The sequence below is a fragment of the Pteropus vampyrus genome, unplaced genomic scaffold (assembly GCF_000151845.1).
Source record: "Pteropus vampyrus isolate Shadow unplaced genomic scaffold, Pvam_2.0 Scaffold116, whole genome shotgun sequence".
NCBI classification, from domain to species: Eukaryota; Metazoa; Chordata; class Mammalia; order Chiroptera; family Pteropodidae; genus Pteropus; species Pteropus vampyrus.
The window spans coordinates 2,768,127-2,793,941 of record NW_011888897.1 but is presented as its reverse complement, the minus strand read 5'-3'; the positions used below and the strand labels follow the sequence as shown (position 1 = coordinate 2,793,941).

Sequence of the window (25,815 nt, the reverse complement as noted above, 5' to 3'; positions counted from 1 at the left end):
AAGACCTGTCCCTCCCTTGAAAGCTAAGTCCTCATTTGAAATATGGGCATCCAGGCAATGCCGGTACATGCTCAAAAATGTTAAACTGCTCCCTTTCAGCTATTTGGTATCTTTTGTTCAAAAAAGTACACATAATCATCATACACTAGACCATACACATTAGAATGTAGATGAACTAGTTTGGGCTCCTCCTACGATCTGTAATATTCCAAGGTTTTCCTTGGGATAGTCCTTGAAATTAATCTAAAAATATACTTCTGAACTGCAGGAACAGGTTTTTTGAGCTAGACAGACTTTCCAGAAGTGATGTTGTCCAATTTCCTGACTCGAGCAAGCCTGCATCAACCCAAGCTAAAGATAAAGACCTACTAACAGCCCATATGTAGTTACTTCTTAAATTTAATGAAAATGTCATGCTGAGAGGCAGCCAGGCCCTGTGCTAGAAACCAAAGATACAAGGTCAAACAGAAGACTTGCCCTCGAAGAGATTTCATCTCGAGAGATAGAAATATCAATTACTGCTTTAAAATGTCTGTGGAAAACCTTTTCTTAGAAGGAATATACAGGATGTTACAGAGATGTAGTGGGTTGAATTGTGACTCCCAAAATTATATGTCCAGAACCTTTGAATGTGACGTTATTTGGATAAAGGGTCTCTGCAGATGTAACCAAGGATCTCGAGATGAATACATCCTGGATTTAGTGTGAGGCCCAAATCCAATAACCAGAGAGTCCTTATAAAAGACAGGAGAGGAGGAGACACAGACGCAGGAGAGGAAGCCATGTGAAGAGGCAGGCAGAGAGACTGGAGTGACGCTGCCACAAGCGAGGAATGCCTGAGGCCACCAGAAGGTGAAAGAGGCAAGAAAGGATTTTCCCCTAGAGCCATCAGAGAGAGTATGGCCCTGCTGAGACCTTTATTTTGGACTTCTTGCCTCCAGAACCATGAGAGACTAAATTTCTGTTGTTTTATGCCACCCAGTTTGTGGAAATTTGTCACGGCAGTCCTGGGAAATGGATATAAGGGCCAACGGCTGAGTCTCTCTGGGAAGTGAGAGATGGCCTCCCGGGGGAGATGACATTAGCTTTAAGTTTTCTAGGACAAGAAGGAGTGTGCTAGATAAATAGGGGAAAAGCATATTCTAAGAAAAGAGATGCGAATGTACAAAGTTATTGAGGCATGATTTAGTAAGAGGTACTCAGAGAATTACAAGAAGTTTGAAAATGTTTGGGACAGAGAGTTTATGTGGGAGAGTGGGATGCGAAATTGGAGAGGTGGGTCATGCAGGGCCCTGTGGGTAAAGCCAAGAAGCGTGAACATAATTCCAAACACTCTGGAAAGCATTAGAGGATTTTAAGCAATGGAGTGTTATAATCAGATGTGCATTCTGGATGGATCCCTTTGATACCAGCTGGAAGGGGACCTCACCAGGGGCAAGGAGACCAGTTAGGGGGTCACTGAAGTACCATAAGCAAGATGTGATGAGGAGATAAAAAAGAAGGAATAAATAGAAGAGAAATTAAGTACTTGGACCCTGACAGACACGTGGTTCGCTAGATGAGAGAATGAGGAGAAGCCAGCAATTGAGGATGGCTCCAAAGTTTCTAGGTGAGACAACTGAATCTTTCAAAACTGGTGTCATTTAACAAGAGTAAAACATATGCATTTATTCTTGTTTTAATTATTTTTTTTAACCCAAGGATATAGATATTAGATAAACTTTATCGTTTTAAGGTCTCTTTGGATTTCAAAGTACTTTAAACATTTCCTTACAGAAAGCAATCGTTCAAGTCACGGTTCCCATTTGGGGAAACTTTGGCAGGTGGCTAAGAGAAACACTAAATCCCCTCGACCCCGTGTGCCAACATTATAATCAGCATTGTGGCAACACGTGAATTAAATTGGCAAATGGTGTCAGTACAAAGAGGGAAGGTTTATGGAGTTTCCTGGAAGAAAGATGGAAGATGACACAGGGTGGACTCTGGGGAATTGGGAACTTCTGGCTTGTTTATGGAACCATTGTTTCAAGTCCCCTGTGGCATGACTCACACTGGCAGCTCAACCACCTTCTAGATTTCAAGTTACCAAACCCTTCTGGTGGATCCCAAAAAAGGAAAACTCACACTGAATCCTTCCACCATCCACCACCTGCCATCCACTATCCACAGATAATAGATAAAAAAGCTGGGGAAAGGGAGCGTTCCCAACCCCACCCTGGCCTGTCCTTCCAGGCCTCAGCTGGCCCAAAGACACTACTCTCATTTTCTAGGGGACCCACCTCAGGCCCTCCTCCTCTCTGCCAGCTCCCCACTTCTGCCAGAGAAAGGACACAGAGGGAGAGATGCTAAAACCAGAAGAAACAAGATCCAATATCAGGATCTGGCCCAGAGTCTACTGACTTCAGACAATCCCCCTACTTCCCTTGGCCTAAGTTCAGGCCCATTCTTTTCACTTTCCCATGTGTGGATTAACTGCTACTACACCAGATCACTCTGGAATGACCTTTGTTTGGCAAAGGCTCTAAGGACACAGAACCATTTTAGCCAAATTCATACTAGTTCCTAAACTCTGCTTACATGTCCAAGTCTCTGACTCCAAAGGAAGGTCATGAAGGAGTTTCACATAAGGACTCGCTCCACTTCTTGCCATCCAAACACGGATGAAACAAGGACAGAGAAAGCAGAGAGGCTGGCTCCAGATCCTCCAGCCAGCACCGACTCATGGCAGGTTGTGCACCAGGCCCAAGAAACATCAGCCAATCCTCAGGTCAGACAAGTTTGGTGCTACGACCAGCTTTGTTTCCTGCCTGGAAGTCCAGCAACTGGAAATAGCCCCGGACACTCCATTTATGGAATAAAGGCTTAAAAATATAAAGACTGGGGTTACAATACGGTGCTCTTTGGTATTCATGAGTAGTAGTAACTACTGCCATTCCTTTTGCTCTTCCTACCACTCTTCTTTCTCTTTATTCTTCTCTTCTTTATACTTCTTCCTTCCCTCCTTCCTCTTCTTCCTCTTTTTAAATCAGATCTACTTATTTTAACTCTGATCAAGAATTTACAGTTTTATAATTCCAAAGGTGCTGAGCTTAGAATCACAGCGTGAATTAGTTAGGAGCCACTATCCTAAACTGAATATGGCTGAAAAAACAAAGATAAGGAAACACACAAAACGCACTCCAAATTCAGAGAGCCATATTAGATCAGTTTTGGGGCTAACACTGTATTTTCATGATTCATCAAAAGGGTGTGAAGGCACGCCCCGGGTACTACAGGGAGATAAAGTGACTATCAATGGAGAGTTCACTGTCAAATAAAAAATGGTACTAAAGAACATCACATTAAAGTATTTAACCAAGTGTTCTTCTGTGGATTAATAATATTTTCCATAGGTTAACACTGTTTGTGTGTACATGTTGTAAAGTTGAAAAAAAATCGGCATCTCAACAAGAAAACCTTTCCCTTTCTCGGAAGTTAGAGTGACCCTACTTGCCCCCTAAATTGTTTCCAGAAGTTTAAGTTATCAAAGGGAGTTTCATACTTTTTTGGTTGATTATTCACCAACCGGGACACATTTCATCTCAGAGCTAAAACCATAGCTCACGATTTGTCTCACTGATTCCCCTGCCAAAACCTGGCCTTAGTTCAAGTGATGAAATATCTTCATCAGAGAAGTACTCGTGATCCATCCATTGCCGCCGAATCATTTTTCCACATTAGTGATGGGGTCGGAAGACGTGGACCTTTCCAGGATTTGATAAAAGTAACCCACCCATTCCCAGGATGTGATAAATGGCTCCCTGACCATAACTAAACCCCAGAGTCTAAAATAATGACCCACCTATGCTCCAGAACATCTGCTCTCCCCATCACACAGGCAAGAAGAACAAAGGCTCCTGCTCTCCTAGAAGGGGCACCCAAGTCAATGGGCGAGTTCCAGGACATGAATTAAGTGACCTGGTCCAGTTTTACTCACAGTGAATGACTGAGCAGCAGCAGGACAGGCAATCACACCGAAGCTGCCTCTACATACCAGTCACATGTCAAGGGTTGTATCTATATAGTTCCTTCACCAAGCATGAAAGCATGTGCAGTTAGGAACCCAGTAACTGAATAAAGATCTTTAACTTCCAGTAATCTCTCCAACTAATATAACCTTCCTGAAATAACCCAAACGTTCCCCCTCCTAAAATAATAAGTACAAGTATGTTCATCATATGTTCGACCATAAAGTAAGGACTAAGAAAACGATAATACATTCATATGAAGTATGAATCCAAATAAACCAAAATTCAGGGGAAAAAAGTATCTGGTTATTCATCATTAGTAAACTACAGGGTAAGGGCCAAGAAAACTATAATATGACTATAAAACTATAATAAAACTATATAAGAATTTAAAACTATGATATGATGAAATATTATACAACTATTAAAATGATGCTCACAAATGGTATTTAATTTGAGATTGGGAACTTCTTATGTTCTAAGACTAAATTAAAAAATCATGATACTAAATTAAATACGTAGCATAAGTTTTTCAACCATGTGACAATATACTTAAAAAGTGGTTTAGAATAGTTTTTCTGGGAGATAAAATAACAGATGATTTGTTTTACCTCTTTATACTTTACTTCCCTTTTAAGATTTCCTACACTTAGCACATATTATTTGATATACCAATAAAATAAAAGTTACTTAATTTGACGAAGCCATGGTTTTAGGGGGCTGGTGATGAAGACATTGATGGAGGATGTACTGAGCTAGAAAGTGGCCAGGCATTCCAAAAGTTATTATGCTAATTGCTGAACCCCATACTGACACTCCAAGCACTGGAGGCGGAAGGGTTCAGGCAGTCCCTGGGCCCACCCAGGGCCCTGCATTCCAAACTGCCTGGTTCTGAGCAAGCTCTTTTATGACTCACTATGGGCTTCTGGGCTGGTCACTTCCCTTAAAATAATCCAGCTGGCAAAGAGTGTGCAGTGGTGTTGGAAAGATTAATTCATTCATGTTTATAGACAAGCTCTCTGAGAATCTTGGTTGGGAGTAGCTCCATGCTAAGGAGTGCAAATATTTAGCTGAGTACATTTCCAGGACAAACTTCCTGCTGTAAATTCTTTCAATTCAATGCAGATGCCCAAATTCAGCATAAAATTTATGGAAGTTGGCTGGTAGACAGTACATCATCATAAAAATGAAATGGATGTCAAATGTCTACAGCCAACTGGACACCACTATGTCTGGCCTTCCTGGGGAATCATGAGGTTTGGTCTAAAAGACCCAGAAGTGGGCAAACTTTGGGCCATTGATAAGCAGAACAGCTTGGCCCTGGGTGGGTATTAACCCTTCCAGGGTTGTATATGTCTCCACCACAGGGATGTAAATGGATGAAAGGTGCTATGAAAAGGTGCCATGACAATCAGTACAGGCCCACTAGCCCTAGACCAAGCAAAAATAAAATCATGATGTAGAAAATCCTGGATGTAGAATGAGAATTGCTGGGAAAGCATGCACATTTCTGAAGAAAAGCGATGGCAGCAGCTCCCCAGATGAGGAATTGACTTTGGACAATCTGTGTGTGACAACGACTCGTGGAGTGAGCTGTCCCTTTGCAGAGGCAGAAACTTGTTTGACAACATACCCTGTATTGGCTGCCTTCTCTTCTCTGTCACTTTCCTGCTCCACTACAGGGGTTTCCACCTCCGACATAAATGTTTCGCTTGAATCACTGGCTCAGGGTCTGTATTTTGGGGAACCTAAACTAAATAAGGATCCCTTTTTCTTTTCTTCCTAGCTCCATATTCTTTGTCAAAGTTAAGAAAGTAATGTTCTGGAACAACACAGTGCCCCCGGCACATGCTTTGAGTGAGAAGCTCTTGCTTACCAGCCGGAGCACGGCTGAGCAGGCACAGTGGTGGATAAAGACGGAGGTGCTGACAACCTCTTCTAGCTTGAGTAATGATTTCTAAAAGGGCATAGTCTCAAGGCCTCTGTTTCCTTCGTCCACAAAAGAGCAATCCCACTTGTCTTCTTTGAAAGCTCCCTTTTGACCATCCTATCAGAAGAATCACAGGGAGTCAGAACACCTTGTGACCCTGGAGGAATTTTTTAAAACCAACGCTCTTGATTTTCTGGCACATGAAGGGAAGAGTGCAAAAGAAACTGAAGAGCTTGTGTGTGCTTCCAGTGAATTCTGGGGAAGTGAAATAACGACCTTGGCCCAGACAGCAAAAGACAAATTTAATTTACATGCTTCAGGCCGTATATGGAAAAATCATTTCGACCGAAGGAAGAAAAGTCCAAACTGCCAAGTCGATAGTGGCAAACATCACACATCCCCATGGTGTGTGCTGGTCTCCATCAGCAGCTCCGCCGTCCCAGCATTCCCAATCACCGCACATATCTGGGCCTTGTGTTTTCCACAAGGATCTGCTCTGAAACGCCAACCGGAATTTGCCTGGCCTCAGTGCCAAACCTAGGCCTGCCGCTTCTCTTCCTCCACCACACTCTCATTTCACAGCTGCCCCATTTCTCTCTAGCTTCTCCTCCATAACCTGGGCCTCAGGATTGTCCTTATTTGTAACTTCTTAATTTAGAGGCAGGCCAGTAGAAATGTACACAGTTAGCAGAGAAGAAGGACTCATTTTAGCCAGAATTTCTGATGCTGAGGATGGGCTGTCAGTTGAAGAGGGCTAGAGACCCCCTCTGATGGCCAGGCCACCCGAGCAGTCTCTCCTTGGGATGAATGACTCACACGCTCTGCAAACGGAGATGTTTATGGACACATTCTATGCGTCCCCGATATCCTCTCCAAGAAGCCCAAGCCACCCTGGAGACTGTAAATAAAGCAAAGCTTCTGGATAAGAAGTTGTGAAGTTTATTTTTAAAACCCAAGATTTAAAAAGATGTCCACAATCAGAAACCTTCTGTGCCCTCCTAACACACACGCACGCGCGCGCGCGCGCACACACACACACACACACACACACACACACACACACACACACACGAGACAGAGATAAAGACAGAGACAGAGAGAGAATACGCTGGGGTAGATGAACTCTAACACCCGAGAGAGGAGTCACTGCAAACCCAAGAGCAGCTGTGGAAGCAGCCAGCTCAACTGGCACTTTCCTAGTACACCTTTGCCACAGACTACTGCAGCCCCCAGATAAATTCCTGCAACTTTGAAACTCACTATTCATTTTTTTAAACTTTTCTGCTCTTGTCTGTCTACCCTTCAATCTAGAACTAAGGACGCCCTTTATGCAGCAGTTCCCAAACTTCTCAGTTCATGGCACCCTTAATGTCCCAGTAATATTTACACGGTGCCCTTTGGCTCAAAGAAATACTTAACAGTTGCATTTATTGAGTAGTTAAGTCCAAACAGCTTAATAAATATTTATATCCTAACGACTTAGTAGCCATTTGGGAAAAGATACACATAAATTGGAAGAAAAAAATATTTTATTTCATTCTTAACCCCAATTATTTACTAAAAGGATGTGTTTACCTGTTAGACACCATTCAGCTTCTCCAACCATAAAACCAGATTGGACATGACCACTCTCCGTTCCTGTTCTACAATGATTTGTGCAGAACTGGCACTACAACCACTGAAAACCCAGCCATGCTAAGAGATGATGACATTGAAAGGTATACTGTGTGACTTAACAGACATGGCTGAGGTAGTAGTTCACGTGGTATCTGATAGGTGTCAAATATTGTTGGGCTTTCTTCAGAAATGTTTAAAAATTCCACAACGCTTCTGTGAATTCACTGTGGCTCTCTGGGGTGCCTTGGGAATAGTTTGGGAAACACAGTCCTCGTACCATCAGAAACTTTCTCAATGTACCGAAACCATTTGTCCGTGACTTCTCCTATGTGCGCATGTACAAATAAAATCATAAACAAAATGCATGCAAGTTCATATGTGAATAAAAGTACATAAGAAAAGTTCTGGAAGGATACAAACTAAACTGGTAACTGTGGCTACCTCTAGGGAAGAAAATAACTTTGGGAGGAGATGAGGTCTAGGTTCATTTTATCTGTAATGTGGAATTTTTCTTGAGGAGAATATTTTCATGTATAAGTTATATAATTATAAACAGAAAACCCCCACAATTTTAATATACCTGTACACAAAAAAACTTTACATCACCACTTCAGATAACACTAAATTCCATGCAATGAGGGTCAGTCTCAAACTCCTGTGAAGGGGACTTATTTACTCAAGTATTCAACCCGGCTCCGTGGTACACCAACAGGGGAGAGCTTCTCACTCACTGCTCCTTACAGCATTCCCCTCTTCAAGAAACTTCTTCCTTTTCTCACGTCCCTAGGGTAGTAGTCAGAATGGCATGTGGGCTTTTCCCACTAAACCCCTTCCATCACCTTCCCATAGTCTAACCTCTCACACTCTACTCAAATCACCATTTGATGCTATGGCAGAGAAGGCCACTGTCCTTTGGTGGACTGGAGCTGCTACCTGAAGGCTGCTGGCAAGGACTATATTTCCCAGCCTGCCTTGTATCTAGAGGGAGCCATGTGATTGGATCCCACCAATGAAGGAAAGGGACATGGAACCCTGAAATTCCAAATTAAGGACCTTAACTATTCCTAATAAGAAATCCCATCCTATAGTTAGTCAAACAAGATTGACAGCCCAATTTTCCTTGAGAGGGAGGGAGGGAGGAGAGCCAAAGCTTGAAACAATGAATAAAAAATAGATTAAATACAAATATAAAAAATTAAATTATATAAAATAAATAAAAGTATATAAAATTGTCAGGGGGCAGCCTTCAGTAACAATTTTACTTTGTCAGTTGGGTTTCACCCAGGGAGCTCCATTGTACGAAGTGATCCGTTTCATTGTCTTTATGACCAAATATGAGAAATTCAAGGGGAATGGGGACTCAGCATCACAGGATCTCAGAGGTGCCCTGCCCTCAGTCTGTTAGTCCTTATCAGCCTAAGGGATTGGTCTGAGAACCAAGGAGCCTTATATTCTGGAATGCCCGATAGTATTGGGTAGAGCCTAGGCCTCTCCCTGCCAGATATGTCTCAGGTCACACAGGAGTGTAGTAGAGAACCAAGGCTCGGAATGGCTCCAATGATTCAGAACTCAGCCCTTAATAGTGAGAGTCCATGAAACACCCAGATAATAAAGAGCAAATAAAAAGATTTCAGAAATGGACTCAAGGCTCACCTTAGCTTCTCACTAGGAAAATCTTTGGCAAATTGAGTCTTCTTCTGTTCCCAGTGTTTCCCTCGCCAATGAGGAAACTTTTTAATCTCTAGGAAGGGTCTGAGAGAATTACTTAGATTCATTTTTTGGTTTTTTTTTTTTGGACCCGCAAATGATTAAAATCATTTACTGCCTTGAAAAGAGGAACTAAGGGAACCTTACCTGGTCCCACAGAACATCCTGATAAGTCACTGAGGGCCTCTGTGGAAAGCCTGGACCATATTCCCTTGGCCCAAACTGGGAGCCCAGACAGAACCCCTCCTTCCCTGCTCTCTGGGCCTCTCTTCTCCCTCATGCTTTCTGACAAGACAGTCCTGAGCTTCCTGTTGTTGTTGTCTCAGCCTCCTGGTCAAAGGCCCCACAATTATGCATAATTCATTCCACATGTTTGTTTGTGCGCCTGCCAGAGGCATCAGTCATAAACGTTTCAATGCTTTAAGTTTGGATGAGTTTTCTTTTGAAATAACTGTCCCTAGGGTGGTGCACTGAACAGTAAATTAACACCCATCTATCCATGGGCCTCTCTTGACACGTGTTCTAACTTCAATGCTCCCCATAAAACATTTATTAAATGTAGCACACAAACAGCACCAGACCATGATGGGAGGACAGGTGCCTGCATCCACACTGGATAAACACTGGGTGACAAAAAGCCCCAAGAGGTAAACTCCTGGGACTACTTAAATAGGATTTTGTATGAAAGTCCTATTAGTGATATATTTTATAGGAGAAGATTCTTTTAAGGCCACATTTTTCATTTCTCCAGTTTGCTACAAGCTCTGTTCCTTGAAACAAAAATGTTTTTCTCTTCTCCTTGAAGCCTCCAGTTATCTCATCTGACCTGTGTCGTTCCAATGACACCATCGCACGTGCACTATCTCTCATACACACATACTAACACACACACTCACATGCTTACACCACTAGCACACACACATTCTCAACGACTCTGGAATGGTCTGAACAACTGATCGTTCATGTATTCCTTCATTATGTCAGTGGTCGGCATTCCTGTGCTTTTTGTCAATTTTTTATTACTCCCCAAAGCAAGTACCCAGCTTCAGTGATCGGTAGCTAGTGAGTCCTAAAGTTATGTTGTTATTGACTAGACTTTCGTGCCACTTGTTTCTCAGATCTACTCTCTGTCATTTCCTTCCTCTACTCATTGTTGCAGCGTACTGACCCATAAAAACGATATTTCCCAGAATAACTTTTAAATTGAGTTTTGGTTAGATTTGGCCAATGGGGGGCATTGGTGGGAGATGGGAGAGCAGAAGGAGGAAATTCAGGGTATTTCTCCCTCACACCACTCTCTCTATCAACTTTAGACAGCACATCCAGAAATGGCTGCACTTTCTGAAGGGTTACAGCACCCACTGGGTGGTCCTGGCTCCGAGGTTCTGGAAATAGCACCTTGTTCCTTGTCCTTCCTGTCTTATGAGTGGTAGCAACTCCCTGCTGTTGCTAATCTCTGCGTTGCCTTACTATCCCATTTGCCCCAACTTCCTCAAGTCTAACACCTTTATAATTAGTTCTTCATATTATTTTCCCTCTATTAAACTAAATGGCATGAGGTTTGTTTTCTATTCCCTAACTCGTAGGAAGTTTACTAAAAGAAAAGAAGTCAGTCACAGGAATTAGAAGGGGCTGGGTGAAAGGTCAGAGGGGCAAGAGGCAAAGATCGGGACTGCTTCTCAACCCTGCCTTCTACAGGACTTTGCCCTCTGTACTCAACTTAGACCTTCATTATCTTGAAAGAACAGAGAAAAATCTTGCCCTCGAGGGAAACTTGCAAAAACCTTCAAATCTATCCAGGACGGACTATTCCAGAAAAGATTCAAACTGATCCAGGAAGAAAAAGAGCCTATTCTTTTATTAAAAGTTCCAGACTCTATATTCTTCCTTGGAAATGATGTATATCTGTGTTTATATTCCTGAATTCTTCCTACTGTCTGTTGAACCTCTTGCTATAAACTAAGCTAATTCTACTCACTGTTTGTCCTCAGTGGAAATACAGCATCATTCCACCGAATTTACACAAAACCACTAAAGAAAAAGTAGGGTAGCAAGTTTATCTTGTACCCGTCTTTCCAATGAATACCACACTCCTTCCTGCCTAAAGTATAACGAAGGAGTATCAAGCATGATTTTTGAGAAGTATATGAGGATCTGTTGAGGGAAAACATTTGAAAGACAGAGAAGTTTAGTGGTCAAGAGCATTACTGTTAAGTAAGACCTCCTGGCTCATACTCTGGCTCTGCTGCATATTAACATTGAGCAACTTATTTCTCTAAGCCTTAGTCTTCTCATGTGTAATCTAGAGATAATAAAGTTTTGAGATTTAAGTGAAATGAAACCTATAAAACCTTGTACACAGTGAGCACTCCATAACTATTTCTTGTAATTTTATCATTATTACCATCCTCACTATGCCACACCCTTGAAAATCACAGGAATAAATATAAGAATAGCCAAATTATCACCGTCTAAGATAAATCGGTCTACCCCCCCCGCAAAGTTATGGGCTAAAAACCAACATCATTTCTCACATCAGCAAAGAAAACAGCCAACTCTCAGGACTGCAGAGGCTATAATCCAATCTCCCCATGTAATAACTGGGCAGAAGAGACCCAGAAAAAAACTCAGCTATCTGGTGAAAGCACCATGAACTTGCCAACCTTTGGGTCTTACAAAATTGTCCCTTCCCAATGTGGACATCACCTCATTATCACCTCATTACAGTTAGAACATCTCATTTCAGATCACCATTATGTTGACATGATGTGAATTATTCTCAGGGAAGCCTCATATGAGAGTTTTAAAAGGCAGTGTACCACAACTAACATCATACTTAATGGTGAAAGACTAATTTTTTTTCTCTAAGATCAAGAATAAGATAAGAAAGTCCATTCTCATCACTTGTTTTCAACATTGTACAAGAGATTCTAGTAAGGGCAATTAGCAAAAAATAAAAAATAAAATGCATCTAGAGTAGAAAAGAAAGAAGTAAAATGATCTCTATTCACAAGTGACATAATCTTCTAAACAGAAAATCCTAAGGAATCCACTAAAAAGTATTAGAATTAATAAATGAGTTCAGCAAAGTTGTGGGATACAAAATCAATATTCAAAAACCAATTATATTTCTATATATTAGCAATGAACAATCCAACACTGAAATTAAGAAAATGATGACATCTGTAATAGAATCAAAAAGGATAAAATAATTGTAAACAAATTTAACAAAAGATGTGCAAGACTTGTACCCTGAAAATATAAAACATTACTGAAAGAAATTTTAAAAGTTAGATATACAGAAAAGATATACCATATTCATAGATAAAAGGCTGAATATTGTTAAGATGTCAATACTTCCTAAATTATCAAAAATTATCAAAATTCCAAGGTTGTGTTTTTTTACCCAGAAATTGATAAACTGGTCATAAAATTTATATGAAGATGCAAGGCACCTAGAGTTGTCAAAATAATTTTGAGAAAGCACAAAATTATGGTCACATTCCCAATTTCAAAACTTCAAAATGATTTCAAAACACATGAAAGTAATAAAGACAATATAGTACTAGCCTAAGGATGGAGATATAGATTAATGGAATAGAATTGAGTGCCTAGAAATAAACTCTAACATTTATGGTAAGTTGATTTTTGATGAAGGTGTCAAGATAATTAAATGGGGAAAATAGTCTTTTCAACTAATGGTGCTGGGACAACTGAATATTCACATTTAAAAAATGGACCCCTTACTTATACATAAAAACTAACTCAAAATGGACCACAGATCTAAACATAAGAGCCTTAGAAGAAAACCTGGGAGTATATTGCTATGACATTTTGATTAAGCAATAGTTTCTTAGATAACACAAAAACAGAAGTGACAAAAGGCAAACAGATAAATCAAACTACATCAAAAACTTCTGTGCTTCAAATTGTATCAATAAAAAATTTTAAAAACCCATGACAGAAAATATTTGTCAGTCATACAACCTGATAAGAGACTGGTATCCAGATTACGTAAATAACTCTTACAACATAATAATAAAAAGACAATTAACCAATTTTAAAAATTGGCAAAGGATTTGAATATACATTTTTCCAAAGAAGACATACAAATGGCCAATAAGCACATGAAAAGATGATCAATGTCATTAGTCATTAAGGAAATTCTAATTAAAACTACAATAAATTATCACTTCACTCAGGATAGATAAAATAAAAAAGAAAGATAACAACAAGATAACAACAAGTGTTGGTGAGGATGTGGAGAAATTGGAGCCATCATGCATTGCTAGTTGGAAAAGAGTATGGCGCTTCTTCAAATATTAAACATAGAGTTTAGCATATGAGCCAGTATTTCCACTTTTATGTATATATCCAAGAGAAATGAAACATACATCTACATGAGAACTTATACACAATATTCATAGCAGCATTATTTATAACAGTAAAAAAGTGGAGGCTATTCAAATGCCCATCAACTGATGAATGTATAAATAAAATGAAGTATATCCAAAATGTGGACTATCATTTGGCAAGAAAAAAGAATTAAGTACTGACATAGCTATGATATGGATGAATCATAAAAACATTTTGCAAAGTCAAAGAAGCTAAATACCATATTTTTCACAATTCCATTTACATGAATGTCCAGAATAGGCAAATCTATAGAAACAAAAAAAAGATTAGTTGTTTCCCACAGCTCGGTAACAACTACTGGGTATAGAGTATTTTAAACTTAGATTGTGGGATGACTGCAAAAATCTGTGAATATACTAAAAACCATGAACTGTATACTTTAAATGGGTGAATTTTATGGTTTAAGAATTAAATCTCAATAAAGATATTTTTTTAAATGGACTTTATATCTTCAAAAATTTAAAAAAAAAAAAAAAAGAGCAATTGGCCTTGGGGATCAGGCAGAACTGAGTTTGATTACTAGCTCTCCCATAACTAGTGATCTGATCTTCAGCAAGTTCCTATGCCACTCTGGGCCTCAATAAATGGTAGCTTTTTATCATTCACAAGAAAGAAAAGTAAGGAAAGGTGGGGCTATGCAGCCTCAGGGTTATAACGGAAGCAGAGCCAAGGTGATCCTTTGGGATGAAAGAAGCACATCTAGCTAGACTTGGATTCCCTGTCCCTGTCTATTCCCCAGAATAAGGTACATTTCCTAAATATCTCACACATAATGGTGCCCCAGAGCCACATCGCACTGTAGGTATTGACCGCAACTCTCCTCAAAGGCAAGAGCAGCATCTTTCGCATCAGGCAGCAACATGTGCTCCTCCCTCATCTCCCACCTTTGGCTAGATTTACAGCAAGAACAGGAGCGTTTACAATATTAACAGAACTGAGGGGACACAGAAAGATGCTAACAATCAAATTCCAGTCCATTTTTATCTTATACTGCTCATTTGAGGAGGTCATTTTTCCCCTGGTACCCATAAGGCATTAGATGCTTTGAGTTCTGCATTCCCAACAGTGTAATGAAAATAGATGTTGAATGCTAAAACATAAACATATGTATCATTCATAATGCATTCAGATGTTTTTCAATTATTCATGGTTCCTGAGAGTTACTTGACCTATCATGCATATATATCCAAACAATGTTTATACTAGAACCACAGCCTCGATGTATGCAATTCCAGCTCCTTGGCATTCCCGTCTATGGAATTAAAATTAAATGAGTCAGTGGTCAATAAAAGTTACATGTGATTTCCATAAAATTATCCATTGTATATTGCTCTGGGGTGGGGAAAGAAGGTTGTATGGAGTTGTTGAAACTGACAGAGCACAGAATGTTTCCTCTCTGATGAGGGTGGTGGTGATGATTAGTCTTTCCTAAGAATGAATTTATTATTTCTCTGAACAACTGGTGGTCTTGGACTTAACTTTTGTCTAGGAAAAACATAACTCAGAGGGCCACCCTCTCCTTCTCTTCTGTGTAAGTCCTGTTTTCTTTCTTTCTTTTTTTTTTAAAAAAAAAAAAAGCCAGTGTTCTGGGCTCAAAAACAACACATTCTTCTGTTTGGATGCTTGAATAAATTTGCATGTTAACGTGAATGGTTTTGACTTAAAGAATGTAAAATTAAATAAAATTTGAATTCAAATCCAAGATGGAGAAAAGACACATGCAAAAACAACAGATTTTCAATCTTGTTGATTTTTTTTCAGGAACCAGATTAGGAAAGACATAAACACACACACACTTGGTTTCAAGGAAGTGTGGCACTCAGAAGAGATAGGCACTGCCAAAGAGGAGCCCCCGCATCGTACCCCACCTCACACACACTGTACTTACAGATCACAGAACAGATTCTGAAGCTCTGTTTCAATGTCTGAATGCCACCATAAAACTCAGAAATATGACTCAGAAGACATGTTCACCATTGCATTCCTATGTTTTGAGGTCCACCCAGATAAAATGAAATGCAAGGAACATTGTATGAGTAGCTCGAGCAAATACAGGCATGAATTTGCGCCTGCTGGCCCTAAGAGCCATTTCTTGTTTTATCCTTTGACTTCCCCATTGCACTTGAAAGGCAGAATGCAGAGAAGGTAGATGCACAGACTGTCAGAGATGGGCCTGAGTAGGAATCCCAGATCCGCCCACCATGTACTGGCCGGGTGATCTCTGGCAAATGACTTAATCCATGGACACATTTTTTTCATTAGTTTTCTTTTATATAACAATAGTGCCAACCTCATAAATTTATTGTGAGAATAAAATATAATGCACTTAGAACACTGCCTAGCCTAAAGCAAACATTCATAAAGGTTAGCTGTCATTATGCTGGTTGGGATGGTGGTGGTGGTTATTATTATTAAATAGTTATGTGATATCAGGCCTGACAAACATTTCTTTCTTCTCCAGTCTGCTCTCCCATATTGTCCAGACACTACCACCTACCCAAGAAAGAGAGACAAATCAAGGCATAGCAAAAACTTGCTTGACTGCAGGACAAGAGATGCCATGCTCTCATTCTATCCTGTCCCACCCTGTCAACCCCTTCCCACAATCCAGTGTCTGTCCATGAAGGGGTTACAAATAAAAGGACAACAGAATCTTAAGAAATAAAGAGGACAATGAGCAACAAGCACCAGCATCTTACCTCATCCTCCCTCTCAGTCATATCGGTCCCCAATTTCTGGACAACTGATTTGTCGCTCTCCTTTAGCATTTTCTCTCGAACTTTGGTTTCATACTCAGGCCGGGAATGTTCCTAAAACCCAAGAGTCAAAGAATGGTTAGTGAACAGGCAGAAGAGCAACCCTGGCCCATGGGTTATAACCAGACCACAAGTACAGTAAGGTCAGGACTTGGGATCAGATGCTATTGGACATGAATTGCCACACCACACACAATCACAAGGAATCTAGACCAGGAGCACAATGTGGGAGAGAGAGGGGACACACAACACTTGTTACCACACTGAAAACCAAACCTGGGCACGTTCCTGGGGATGGCGCCGGTGTTGAGAAAGGAGAGAGGAAATGTTAACTGGGAAGCTGATAGAAAGAGAAGCCACATGCTTTGTATAGCAGTTCGACCAAAGGCAGAGGGATGCATCTGTTCATCCCACCAACTATCCTCATACCTCAAACTTTCAGTTCCAATGAGTGAGATCCCAGCTGGAGAAACAGATGTGCCCCACAGCTGGGAGTTAGGGCAACGACAAAACTTCCTCCCTGTTCCAGTATTCTATCGGCTAAAATGGCGGCTAATAAAAATCAAAGTTAAAGGTGGCCATAGGGAATCTTAAAACTCACTTGCCTGGACCTGTTTCCTGTACAGCCTAAGTGAGTAACTCACTGCCAAGTACACCAGTGCTCAAGAGACAGCACTGAGCCATTCAGCAATACAAATGTGAATAGTGAGTCACCAGGCATGGGAAAGCACACCTAACTAATCAAGAAGACCATGGTCAAATCAAGGCAAGTGCAGGACCAGAAAGACACATGACTTACTTCAAGGAGAATTTAACTGTGTACACCTGGCCTCATCGGCCGGCCTTCCCCGCAGCGTCCAAGGACAAATATCTACAAGTGTGAGGACTTCACGTTCCCTCATCACTTACAGATAACTCTTAGGCAGAGATTTAGGTGCTGGCTCACAGTAGACTCAGAGGACACACATTTCCTTATCATTGTTTATACATCAGAGATTCCAGAAGCCAACAAGCTAAGCTCCTGGTCTTTCTTTGACTTACTCAAGATGTGCCATGATATTAGAGAGGAGAAACCTGTACATGACTAATAAACATAACCAATACAACAGGAGCTGATGTTTTTCAAGTGTTTTCAGGCCGACCATAATCACCCAATCTCCAAGGAACAACCAAACCCAAGAGCCATCTCCTTGGATCAGTGCAGCCCCCACCTAAGGGGCCTCCCCATGGAACCAGGGGAGAGACTTGCTGAAAAACTCCTTTAGTTCCTATTTGTGTTTGTTGAAGGGAGACCTGCCAGACCTCAAGAGTCTTTCGCCCAAAAGTGAGGCAATCTTCAGCTTAGTGGACCTCTCTTGTCCAATTAGCTTCTGTCAGTTAGGCCCCAGGTGCACCTGGGACCTCTTAGAGAGTGTGGCCTCATCTGAACACTCTACCTTCTCTGAAGGCAGAACTCATATGTACATTCTCTTGTTTGTCATGAAATCCATGACGCTGTTATTCTCAGGGTAAATGCTTAATACATAGGACTGGATAGAGTAAGCACATGTATTCAACACATGGTCATGGAACACCCATCTGCTCAAAGGCAAGCTGACCAATTGGAGCATTAAGAAGAAGAAATCATGTCCCACCACAGATATGGGGAGCCACATAGGCTCAAGAACAAAACTAAATTGGGGATTTCACTTGCTTGGCCATAAAACATCAGGGCCACAAAGCTAGAGGTCCTGTGCCCAAGGCAAGGCACATCGGTTACTGTAATAGAGTGTGGAAAAGGCCTGCTCTCCATGTAGCCCCTGTAATACTTGCAGCCAACCTTTGCAAATGGGTACTCAGGCACCTAGAAGTGCCTCCTGGTCCTTCTAGATGCTGTCTCCAGCACCTCGCCTACAATGCCCACAATATCAGGAATACCTATCTGATACTGACATTTGCTATTCGGTCAACGGTAGCATGGAGGAATAAATAACAGTGTGCAACCATGTGCGCACAGCTCCTTGACAACTCACTGACATCAAGACTGGGGCCCTAGTTCTCAAAGAGCCCGGAAGGAAATCTGATTTGTTCTCATCCTTTAAATGTCATTTGTCCATAAAACTAGATTCTAGAAGAACTTACCCTTTGCCCTTAGCTTATGCTCCAGTTTCACACATGGTGTACTGGCTTACACTATAATGGTCTAGTTGTTCTTTCTTTTTCCATAGGCATCAAAGGAACCAGCATCTGGTATGTGCCTCTCCCTTGACCCTCAGTAAGCTCACAAAGGCATTCTGACATATCTATGATCTAGGTCAACTGGGAGTGATTTCTATTCTCTGGCTTTATGCTCACTAGAACTGATGACATGGGAGGTACAAATATGTCGATTAAATCTCAAGGCTACTACAAGGCTTGCCTCTTGTGTCATCTCTTTTCCCAGAGAGGGGCACTGGGACATCTGGCTACCCACTAAGCCCAATGTCTTATAGCTCAAGAGTAAAGAGGGAACTTGAATTCTTCATATCAGTGCATATCAACCATGGCTTACCCCATGGAGCCAAGCTAGAAAAGCTGCCACAGTGGGAACTGGCCAGTGACTGGCTGATGTGACAGCACATGTTAAATGGTTATCTCAACTCAAAATGGTCTATTTCCAGAGTCAAAGCAAAGCGAGGGCCCAGAGGAGCAAGCAAGAGAACTCACTTCTTCCTCTTCTATACCAGTCAGGTCCCAGAAGTAGCCCAGTCGCATCTGTAACCTCTTCCAGTTCTCAAGAAACATGGTAGCTTAAAAAGAAAGAAAAAATTCTGTTAATGTTGAAGAGTGGATTTTGAGTACTGTTTGGATCCACTAATGGTGGTGAAGAATAAACTTATAGATTTCAAATTTAGGGGCTCTCTTTCAAGCATTTATTCCCTTTCTCCTACCCCTACCTGGAAATGCTTGAAACATTCCACATCCTTGAGACTAAAATAGATACATTTAAAGGGGTACACACACACACACACACACACACACACACACACACACACACACACACGCTTTTCCCCAGTTAGAGGTTACGAGAAAAGAGTAAACATTTATCTTAAGAAATGAGGATGGATGGAAGAATAAAGAAAATAAGAATGGAAGGGTTGCAGTCTTTTTTGACAAACTTCATCTTGCCTATGCATACATTCTTTCTTCCTGTACTTTCCTTAGCACTCTCACTTTTTTCTCCATCTTTTTTTTCTGTCCCCAGAACCACTTCTCCTCTGTGGGCCCTAATCATTGCATTTTGCAGTTATGTAACAGTCCCCTAATTGTTCTACCTGACTTCAGAGTCAGCCTTCCAACCCATCTTGCAGGCAGCTGATAGACGAATCTCTTTCAAGTGGCATTCATTCATTCATCCATTTCTTAGCAAATACTTTTTTGAATGCCTACTGTATCTACAACATTGGTCAGTTTGCATGCTCCAACCATGGTCCTTTGAAGAGCCAGCCCCCATGCTCCATAAAGAGCCAACACCCTCTACTGCACAACCATGGCTTGTTATACCAGTATTAAACAGCTGATCCAGAGCCTGCCAATGGACCAGATTCTGTCTTTAGGAAACTGAAACCAAGAAACACAAAGAGAAGGAAGGATGGCAGAAACCAAGCAGCCCCTGAAAGAAGAAAGGGCTGTGGTTTCTGATAGCTCCTCCAGCTCGTTTCCTCAGCAGCCTGGCTACATTTCATTTCCTACATCCGTGAGTTTGCTTCTGGCCTTCTTACGATAAATCTCATTATTTGGGCAAACTTAAATGAATTTTTAATCCTGGAAAAAAAAACAAAACTAGGCCCAACTAAGGTATCTGCAATACACAAAATATTGTTCTAATCATCATGAGGACATTAGGTGAATCTGATGTGGATTTGCTCTCAAGTTGTTTAGTGTCTATGAGGAGAGATTATAGATTACAATACAGGGCATAAAGTGGTTCTGGCCTTAAGAAGGACACAGATAAAGTGTTGTGGGCATGCAGGAGAGGAAGTGCTAGCTGCTAGAGAAGGCATCTGAGCTGGGTCTTAAAGAACAATGGCATTCGGGCAGTGAAGAAGGGGTGTAGAGAAGAAAGATGCCAACACCCCCCTGCCAAAATTTGCAGTGGCTTCTTATGGCCTAAGTTTTCTCTGGTTATTGGAACCCTGTATATCCGGCCAGACGAATCTATCTAAATCTCTTCCCACCATTTGTCACAATATATCTCAGACTTGCAATGCTGCTGATGTCATCTTCTCTCTGTCCTCTTCATCCCCAACTTGTACAAACTGTCCCCCTCTCCTATGCTACCCACCAATGTCTACCCTCATCCTTTCCTGACCAGCTCAAGTTCTACTTCTTCCATAAAATCAGGCTCAAGGGCTCCTTCTCCTTCGAACTCCTACTGCTCTTAGGGTCTGCTGCCCCAGAAAGGGAAGGGGTCTGACACTCCCTGAGGCCACCCCTATACCTCTCCACAATGTCTGATAAGAGTCTGGGTGCCCTTCATTACACGCCACGCTGTACTATTGGTCTGTAGTGTAGTAACAGGTCCAGAAACTCTTCCTCGGCTCCTAGCCGCCTCCGTTTACCTTGGGCACAGCATAGAACTGAACATAACAAACACCCATGGACTGGTAAATGTGCAGTCACTTAATGCTTCTTTTGTTTTACGTGGTGTAATATAACAGTGCAGTGATTTGTATGTTTTCTCCTTGGATTTGAGGCTTTTTCATGTGAGTACATCCTGACCTCCTGACACTGGTATTGTCCAAGGTGGATGTCTATCCTCTTCCTATGCTCTTCTCAGTGCCTGAGGGGGGCTCTGAGTGCTTCTGACTGCAGTGTCCATAAAGAACAGAAGTCAGACTGTGGGACAAGTCAGACTGTGGGAACAGATGAGAGGGGCAAAAGAGCCATTGAAAGAGAAGTCATGAGGACAAGGAAGGGCTGTCATAATGGTGAAGAGCTGCTCATAGTTCCTGGTGCATATTATGTGCCAGGCACTGTTAAGTGCTTTGCATACATACCTCATTCATTTGTCACAGAACATAATGGGATACTTCACCCATTTTACAGATGAGAACAATGATGCTCGAAGGTTAAGCACCATGCCCCACGTTACATGGCACCTTGGTTAAGAGAACTGACTTTAGAGACAAAGAGTAGACTCATATCGACTTGCTATGAAGGGGCAGGACTGAGATACATACCAGGCAGTTCTCTAAGTCAATGTCCTTAATCTCTACTCAAAAAGAAGTTGAGAGACACTGTCCCTTTACTCCCTTTTTTAATAGGGATTCACTGTCTTTCCAAAGCTCCCTGATTTTTAAGGTCAGAACCGCAGAAGAGCTGAGCCCAAAGACTCCGACAGACCCAAGTCCTCCAGACTAGGACCCTCCACGTGCCCCCTTTCTTAGTGGCCCCCATTCCCACTCCATAATTGCCTGAGTCTCTCTCTGGGAAGAACTACTTTTTCTTCCCAGCCTCATTCCTGCCAGTCCTGGACTCTGGCCCAGGCCCACCCAGCACAGCACCACTGATCATAATAATCATGGTAATGAGAAGCATTACTATTATTTTTCATTGTAATTAGTAGGCAATCATGCCCAGAGGCTCTTGGCTGCTGTAACCAAATATACAATCACATAAAACAAAGCAAGGCTGTTAAAACAAACAAACAAACCCAAACCCTACCCTATGCCAGGAAGCTCTGACACAATCTCACCCTTTTTGCTTTCCCTGCACTGCTCCATGAGGGGACGAGATGGAAGCCAGGGCTGGGGGCAATAAATTATTGAGGACTCAGGAGGGGTGGAAGGTATCTATCTGTTCATCACAGCTATTGAGAAAGAAGAGGCAGTTGCTGGGACTTGAAAACGTCAAAGTACAACTGAAAACCAAGTTTCTCTACAAGGAAAAATGCATCCCAGGAAAGTTGTTAAGGGATCATGGACCCACTGTTATTAAGCTTCAGCTACTCAATTGTGGTAATATCTGCAAGATAAATTAATGAGGATTAGAGTTGCAATATATCAAAAAATTGAATGCATATTCAACTGAGTTCCAAATCAATTCAAGTGAATTTTGGAGTAATTGCAGGATGACCCTGCTTGATGGGGAGACAGAGCTGCCTATGACTTCTCAGGTAACAAGCCTCAACTTCAGTTTGTTCTACTGACCCTTCCTGTGAACATTTCCAGAGCTATATGGTCACTTAGTGAGTGTCATTTCCTCTTACTCCCTGTCCCTATTTTCATGGCTGCCCATGTGCCCCTGGGCAGCAGCTAGGTGGCCTAGTAATAGGGGAATCTTTCCAGTCTGGTTCCATCTCCACCCCAGTAGAGATCCCTATGGGGAATGGAGGAAAGCTGTATTCAGTTCTCCCAGCACTGCTGAGAAGAGACCTCTCCCTGTCTCCTCCTCACACTCTCAGGGATATATGACTCACACAGCCCCATCCTGGCAGGTCCTCCAGGCCCCACGACTCAGTAATAAAATCAGGCAACCTCTGCAGCAGCACCATGGCCCTGCCAGTCTGTGATCCAGTGGGAAAGCTAAGAGCCTACATATCTATGATGAGGAAAAAGCAGGTGGCTACTCAAGAGGGGCTGAACCATGTTGACTTGGTCTCTTTTTATTAACGCACGTGGGTGTGCCCTCTTGGAAGTGTTTAGTTACCATAAGGTTGTTGTTCCAGTTTGTGAGAAGAGAGACAGAGAGAGAGAGAGAGAGAGAGAGAGAGAGAGAGAGAGAAGAGAGGAGAGACAGAGAGAGAGAGAGAGTGTGTGTGTGAGTTTGTGAGTGTGTGTGTGTGTGTGTGTGTGTGTGTGTGTGGTGTCAGATGGCTAGGGCCCAGAGAGAGTTTATTACCCATGATGCTGATACCCTAGGAGGTGGAGGGGAGGAGAAGAACAATGAAAGAACTATTTGTTCTTTCCTTCACAAATCTCTTCGGTTCTGGGAATATTAAAAACAACACTCTGACATTTAGTAAAATCTCTACAGTCTACACCCATGGTATCTTAAAAATTGCACTGAACCTGGAGTAAGGAGACTAGGTTTAGACCTTCACTATCAGCTAACTCTGTGACCATGGCCATGATCCCACCACTCTGAGTGTTACTTTGGATGATATCTACAACTTTGCAAGTCTTAGTAGATGTTCTTGGAGGTGCCATATGGGTGTGCTAGGGGATTTCAAAACATGCATTAGTTCAAATTCTGAACACATCATTCATGAGATCAATACAAGGTTAACATTACTACATCTTTTTAAAGAATATCTAAAGTATAAGAATATGCCTAATTCTATTCACATATGAGTAAAGGAGAGAAATCTGTTGATCCTAAAATCCACCTTGGGTACAAAGACTAAATGCTAAAGGAAGTAAACCGAAGAATACAGCCATTAGAGCATGGCCACTGTACCCATTTAAAAGTATCACCTACATAAGCAAGGCTAATAACCATAACCACTTACCCCACAAAGCCATGAAGATGGAGAAGAAGACAGTGGCAGGGTTGTCAAACAGGTGGCTGGCCCGCGCTGTACCACAGGCTGAGCTGAGGTTCCAATAGTCACAGGATTTGTCACACAGGGGACACATGGTGAAGGCATTCTGCTGGTCACACATCTCTTTGCTGAAGCAGACAGAAGCTACTGGGTCAGATAGAGCTCAAATAGAATTCATCCCACATAAATCACCCCCGAAACTCTTCCACTTCCGAATCCATGACTGAGCTTATCAACTTCATACATGAGGTATATTTAAAAAGGTGAAACTGGATTCTTCACCTTGAGAGTGTTATTTCTGTAATTTGTCTAAAAAAAAAAAATGGATGGGCCACCTTCAGAGGTGTGGAACCCTCTGTTACTGGACGTGTCCCAAAAGAAAGTAATGACTATCTGTCAGAGATGGTATACAATGAATGATGCCTTATAAAGCCTCTTCAAAATGTGTGGAGTGTATGAGGTTGGTGGAAAACATCAACAATTGTGAATAAATCGCCAGTCTGAAGTTAGAGTTCATCATCATCATTCAAACATAGGCTATCTTCTTAAACCTACTGTCTGTCTCACAAATGTGTGAGACTAGTCACAAAGAGAAACAAATATGAGCATGTGGCTGGATGAACACAAGCTCTCAGCTTTAGAAGAAAAAGCTACATGAATAAGAATGGTGTCAGATCTGGATTAGAAGACCTTTTCTAAATGTGTCAGCTGCAAGACTATTTGTGGAATGGGGATTAATAACCTCGACCTAATAAAATTTATCATAACCATGAAATGGGATTAGGGAGAATGAAAGAAAAAGGCAAATTCTTCCAAAGTCTAGATTCTTTGCTACTTGGAGAGGGAAGCATGAGTCAAATAACCATGACTTACATTCTAATGTAAATATATTCTCATTACATTTCTATTTAATGGACTGATGGATATATCTGAAATTCCATTCCTTCATTAGGTAATGAGCTGGATCCATTAAATTTAGGCTCGTATGAGGGCTTGTAAATAAGAATCAAAGAACTATGAGCCTTAACTGGCTTCCCAATATCCCTCCGTATCATATATTGGTAGGAAAATGAATGAACTCATCACTCTGATGTGTAATAGTCCCCCTGGGGAGTGGTTAAGCTCACAATTTAGAGAAAAAGGTTAGAGGACTCAAGATTTCATGAAAATGAAGCATTGGATGTTCTCACAGAGCAGTTAGAGACACAGTGATGGGGATGCAGGAGATCCTAGGCTGAAACAGCAGCTATGTCTTCTCTGGAAAGAAGCAGCAGAGGGTGCTACAGAGCATGGCTGGCAAGTGGGAGGCCACTTGCCAGACTAAGCTGGTATACCCTGTGTGCTGAAGCAAGTGCTTAGATTTATCCTGGCAATCAAAAGGATGCCTGGATCTAGTTTCCCTTCACCAGGAAGTTGAAGGGTTTTCCTGAGGGCTGTCACTGTCCATCAAGTCCCAGATTTCAGGCTTGTTTTTAATGAGTTATTAAGTCCACAGCAGGGAAAGGCCTTCTATGTGAAGCAAGAGAAGCTCTAGGTCTCTGAGGATAAATCCTAGTTCCTCCACTGCCTCGCTGCTAAGATCTCTGTTGGCAAGTGTCAATAGCAGTGACTCATTCACATAGACTATATTAAATAATAATATCTTACCAAATAGTTCAGCCATGCTAGATTCACCTGGGCAAGTTCTTATTAATAACCAGAAGGCAAGGTTTGTTTTGTCTTCTGGGTCAGATCAGTGTTCGCTGTATAGTTGAGGAGTTGCTACTTTCAGAGAGGGGAGTACCCTCTTGGAAAACAATTTCACACAGAAAATTGTTGGTCTGTACAAATTCTAGTAAGGAGTTGTGCTTTTAAGCCATGTCTGAGAACAAATTAGTT

At 41.6% G+C, this 25,815-nt stretch overlaps 1 protein-coding gene across 1 annotated transcript in view; it reads right to left on the bottom strand.

The window, feature by feature from the left end:
- Window positions 1-25,815, bottom strand: part of ANO2 (anoctamin 2) — a 307,510-nt gene that overhangs the window by 134,795 nt on the left and 146,900 nt on the right. The window contains exons 11-14 of the mRNA XM_011365894.2: window positions 23,905-24,065; window positions 19,119-19,201; window positions 16,710-16,721; window positions 16,377-16,487 (exon numbers count right to left, since the gene is read on the bottom strand). Coding sequence (XP_011364196.1) covers window positions 16,377-16,487; window positions 16,710-16,721; window positions 19,119-19,201; window positions 23,905-24,065 — 367 coding nt within the window. The remainder of the gene's footprint in view (window positions 1-16,376; window positions 16,488-16,709; window positions 16,722-19,118; window positions 19,202-23,904; window positions 24,066-25,815) is intronic.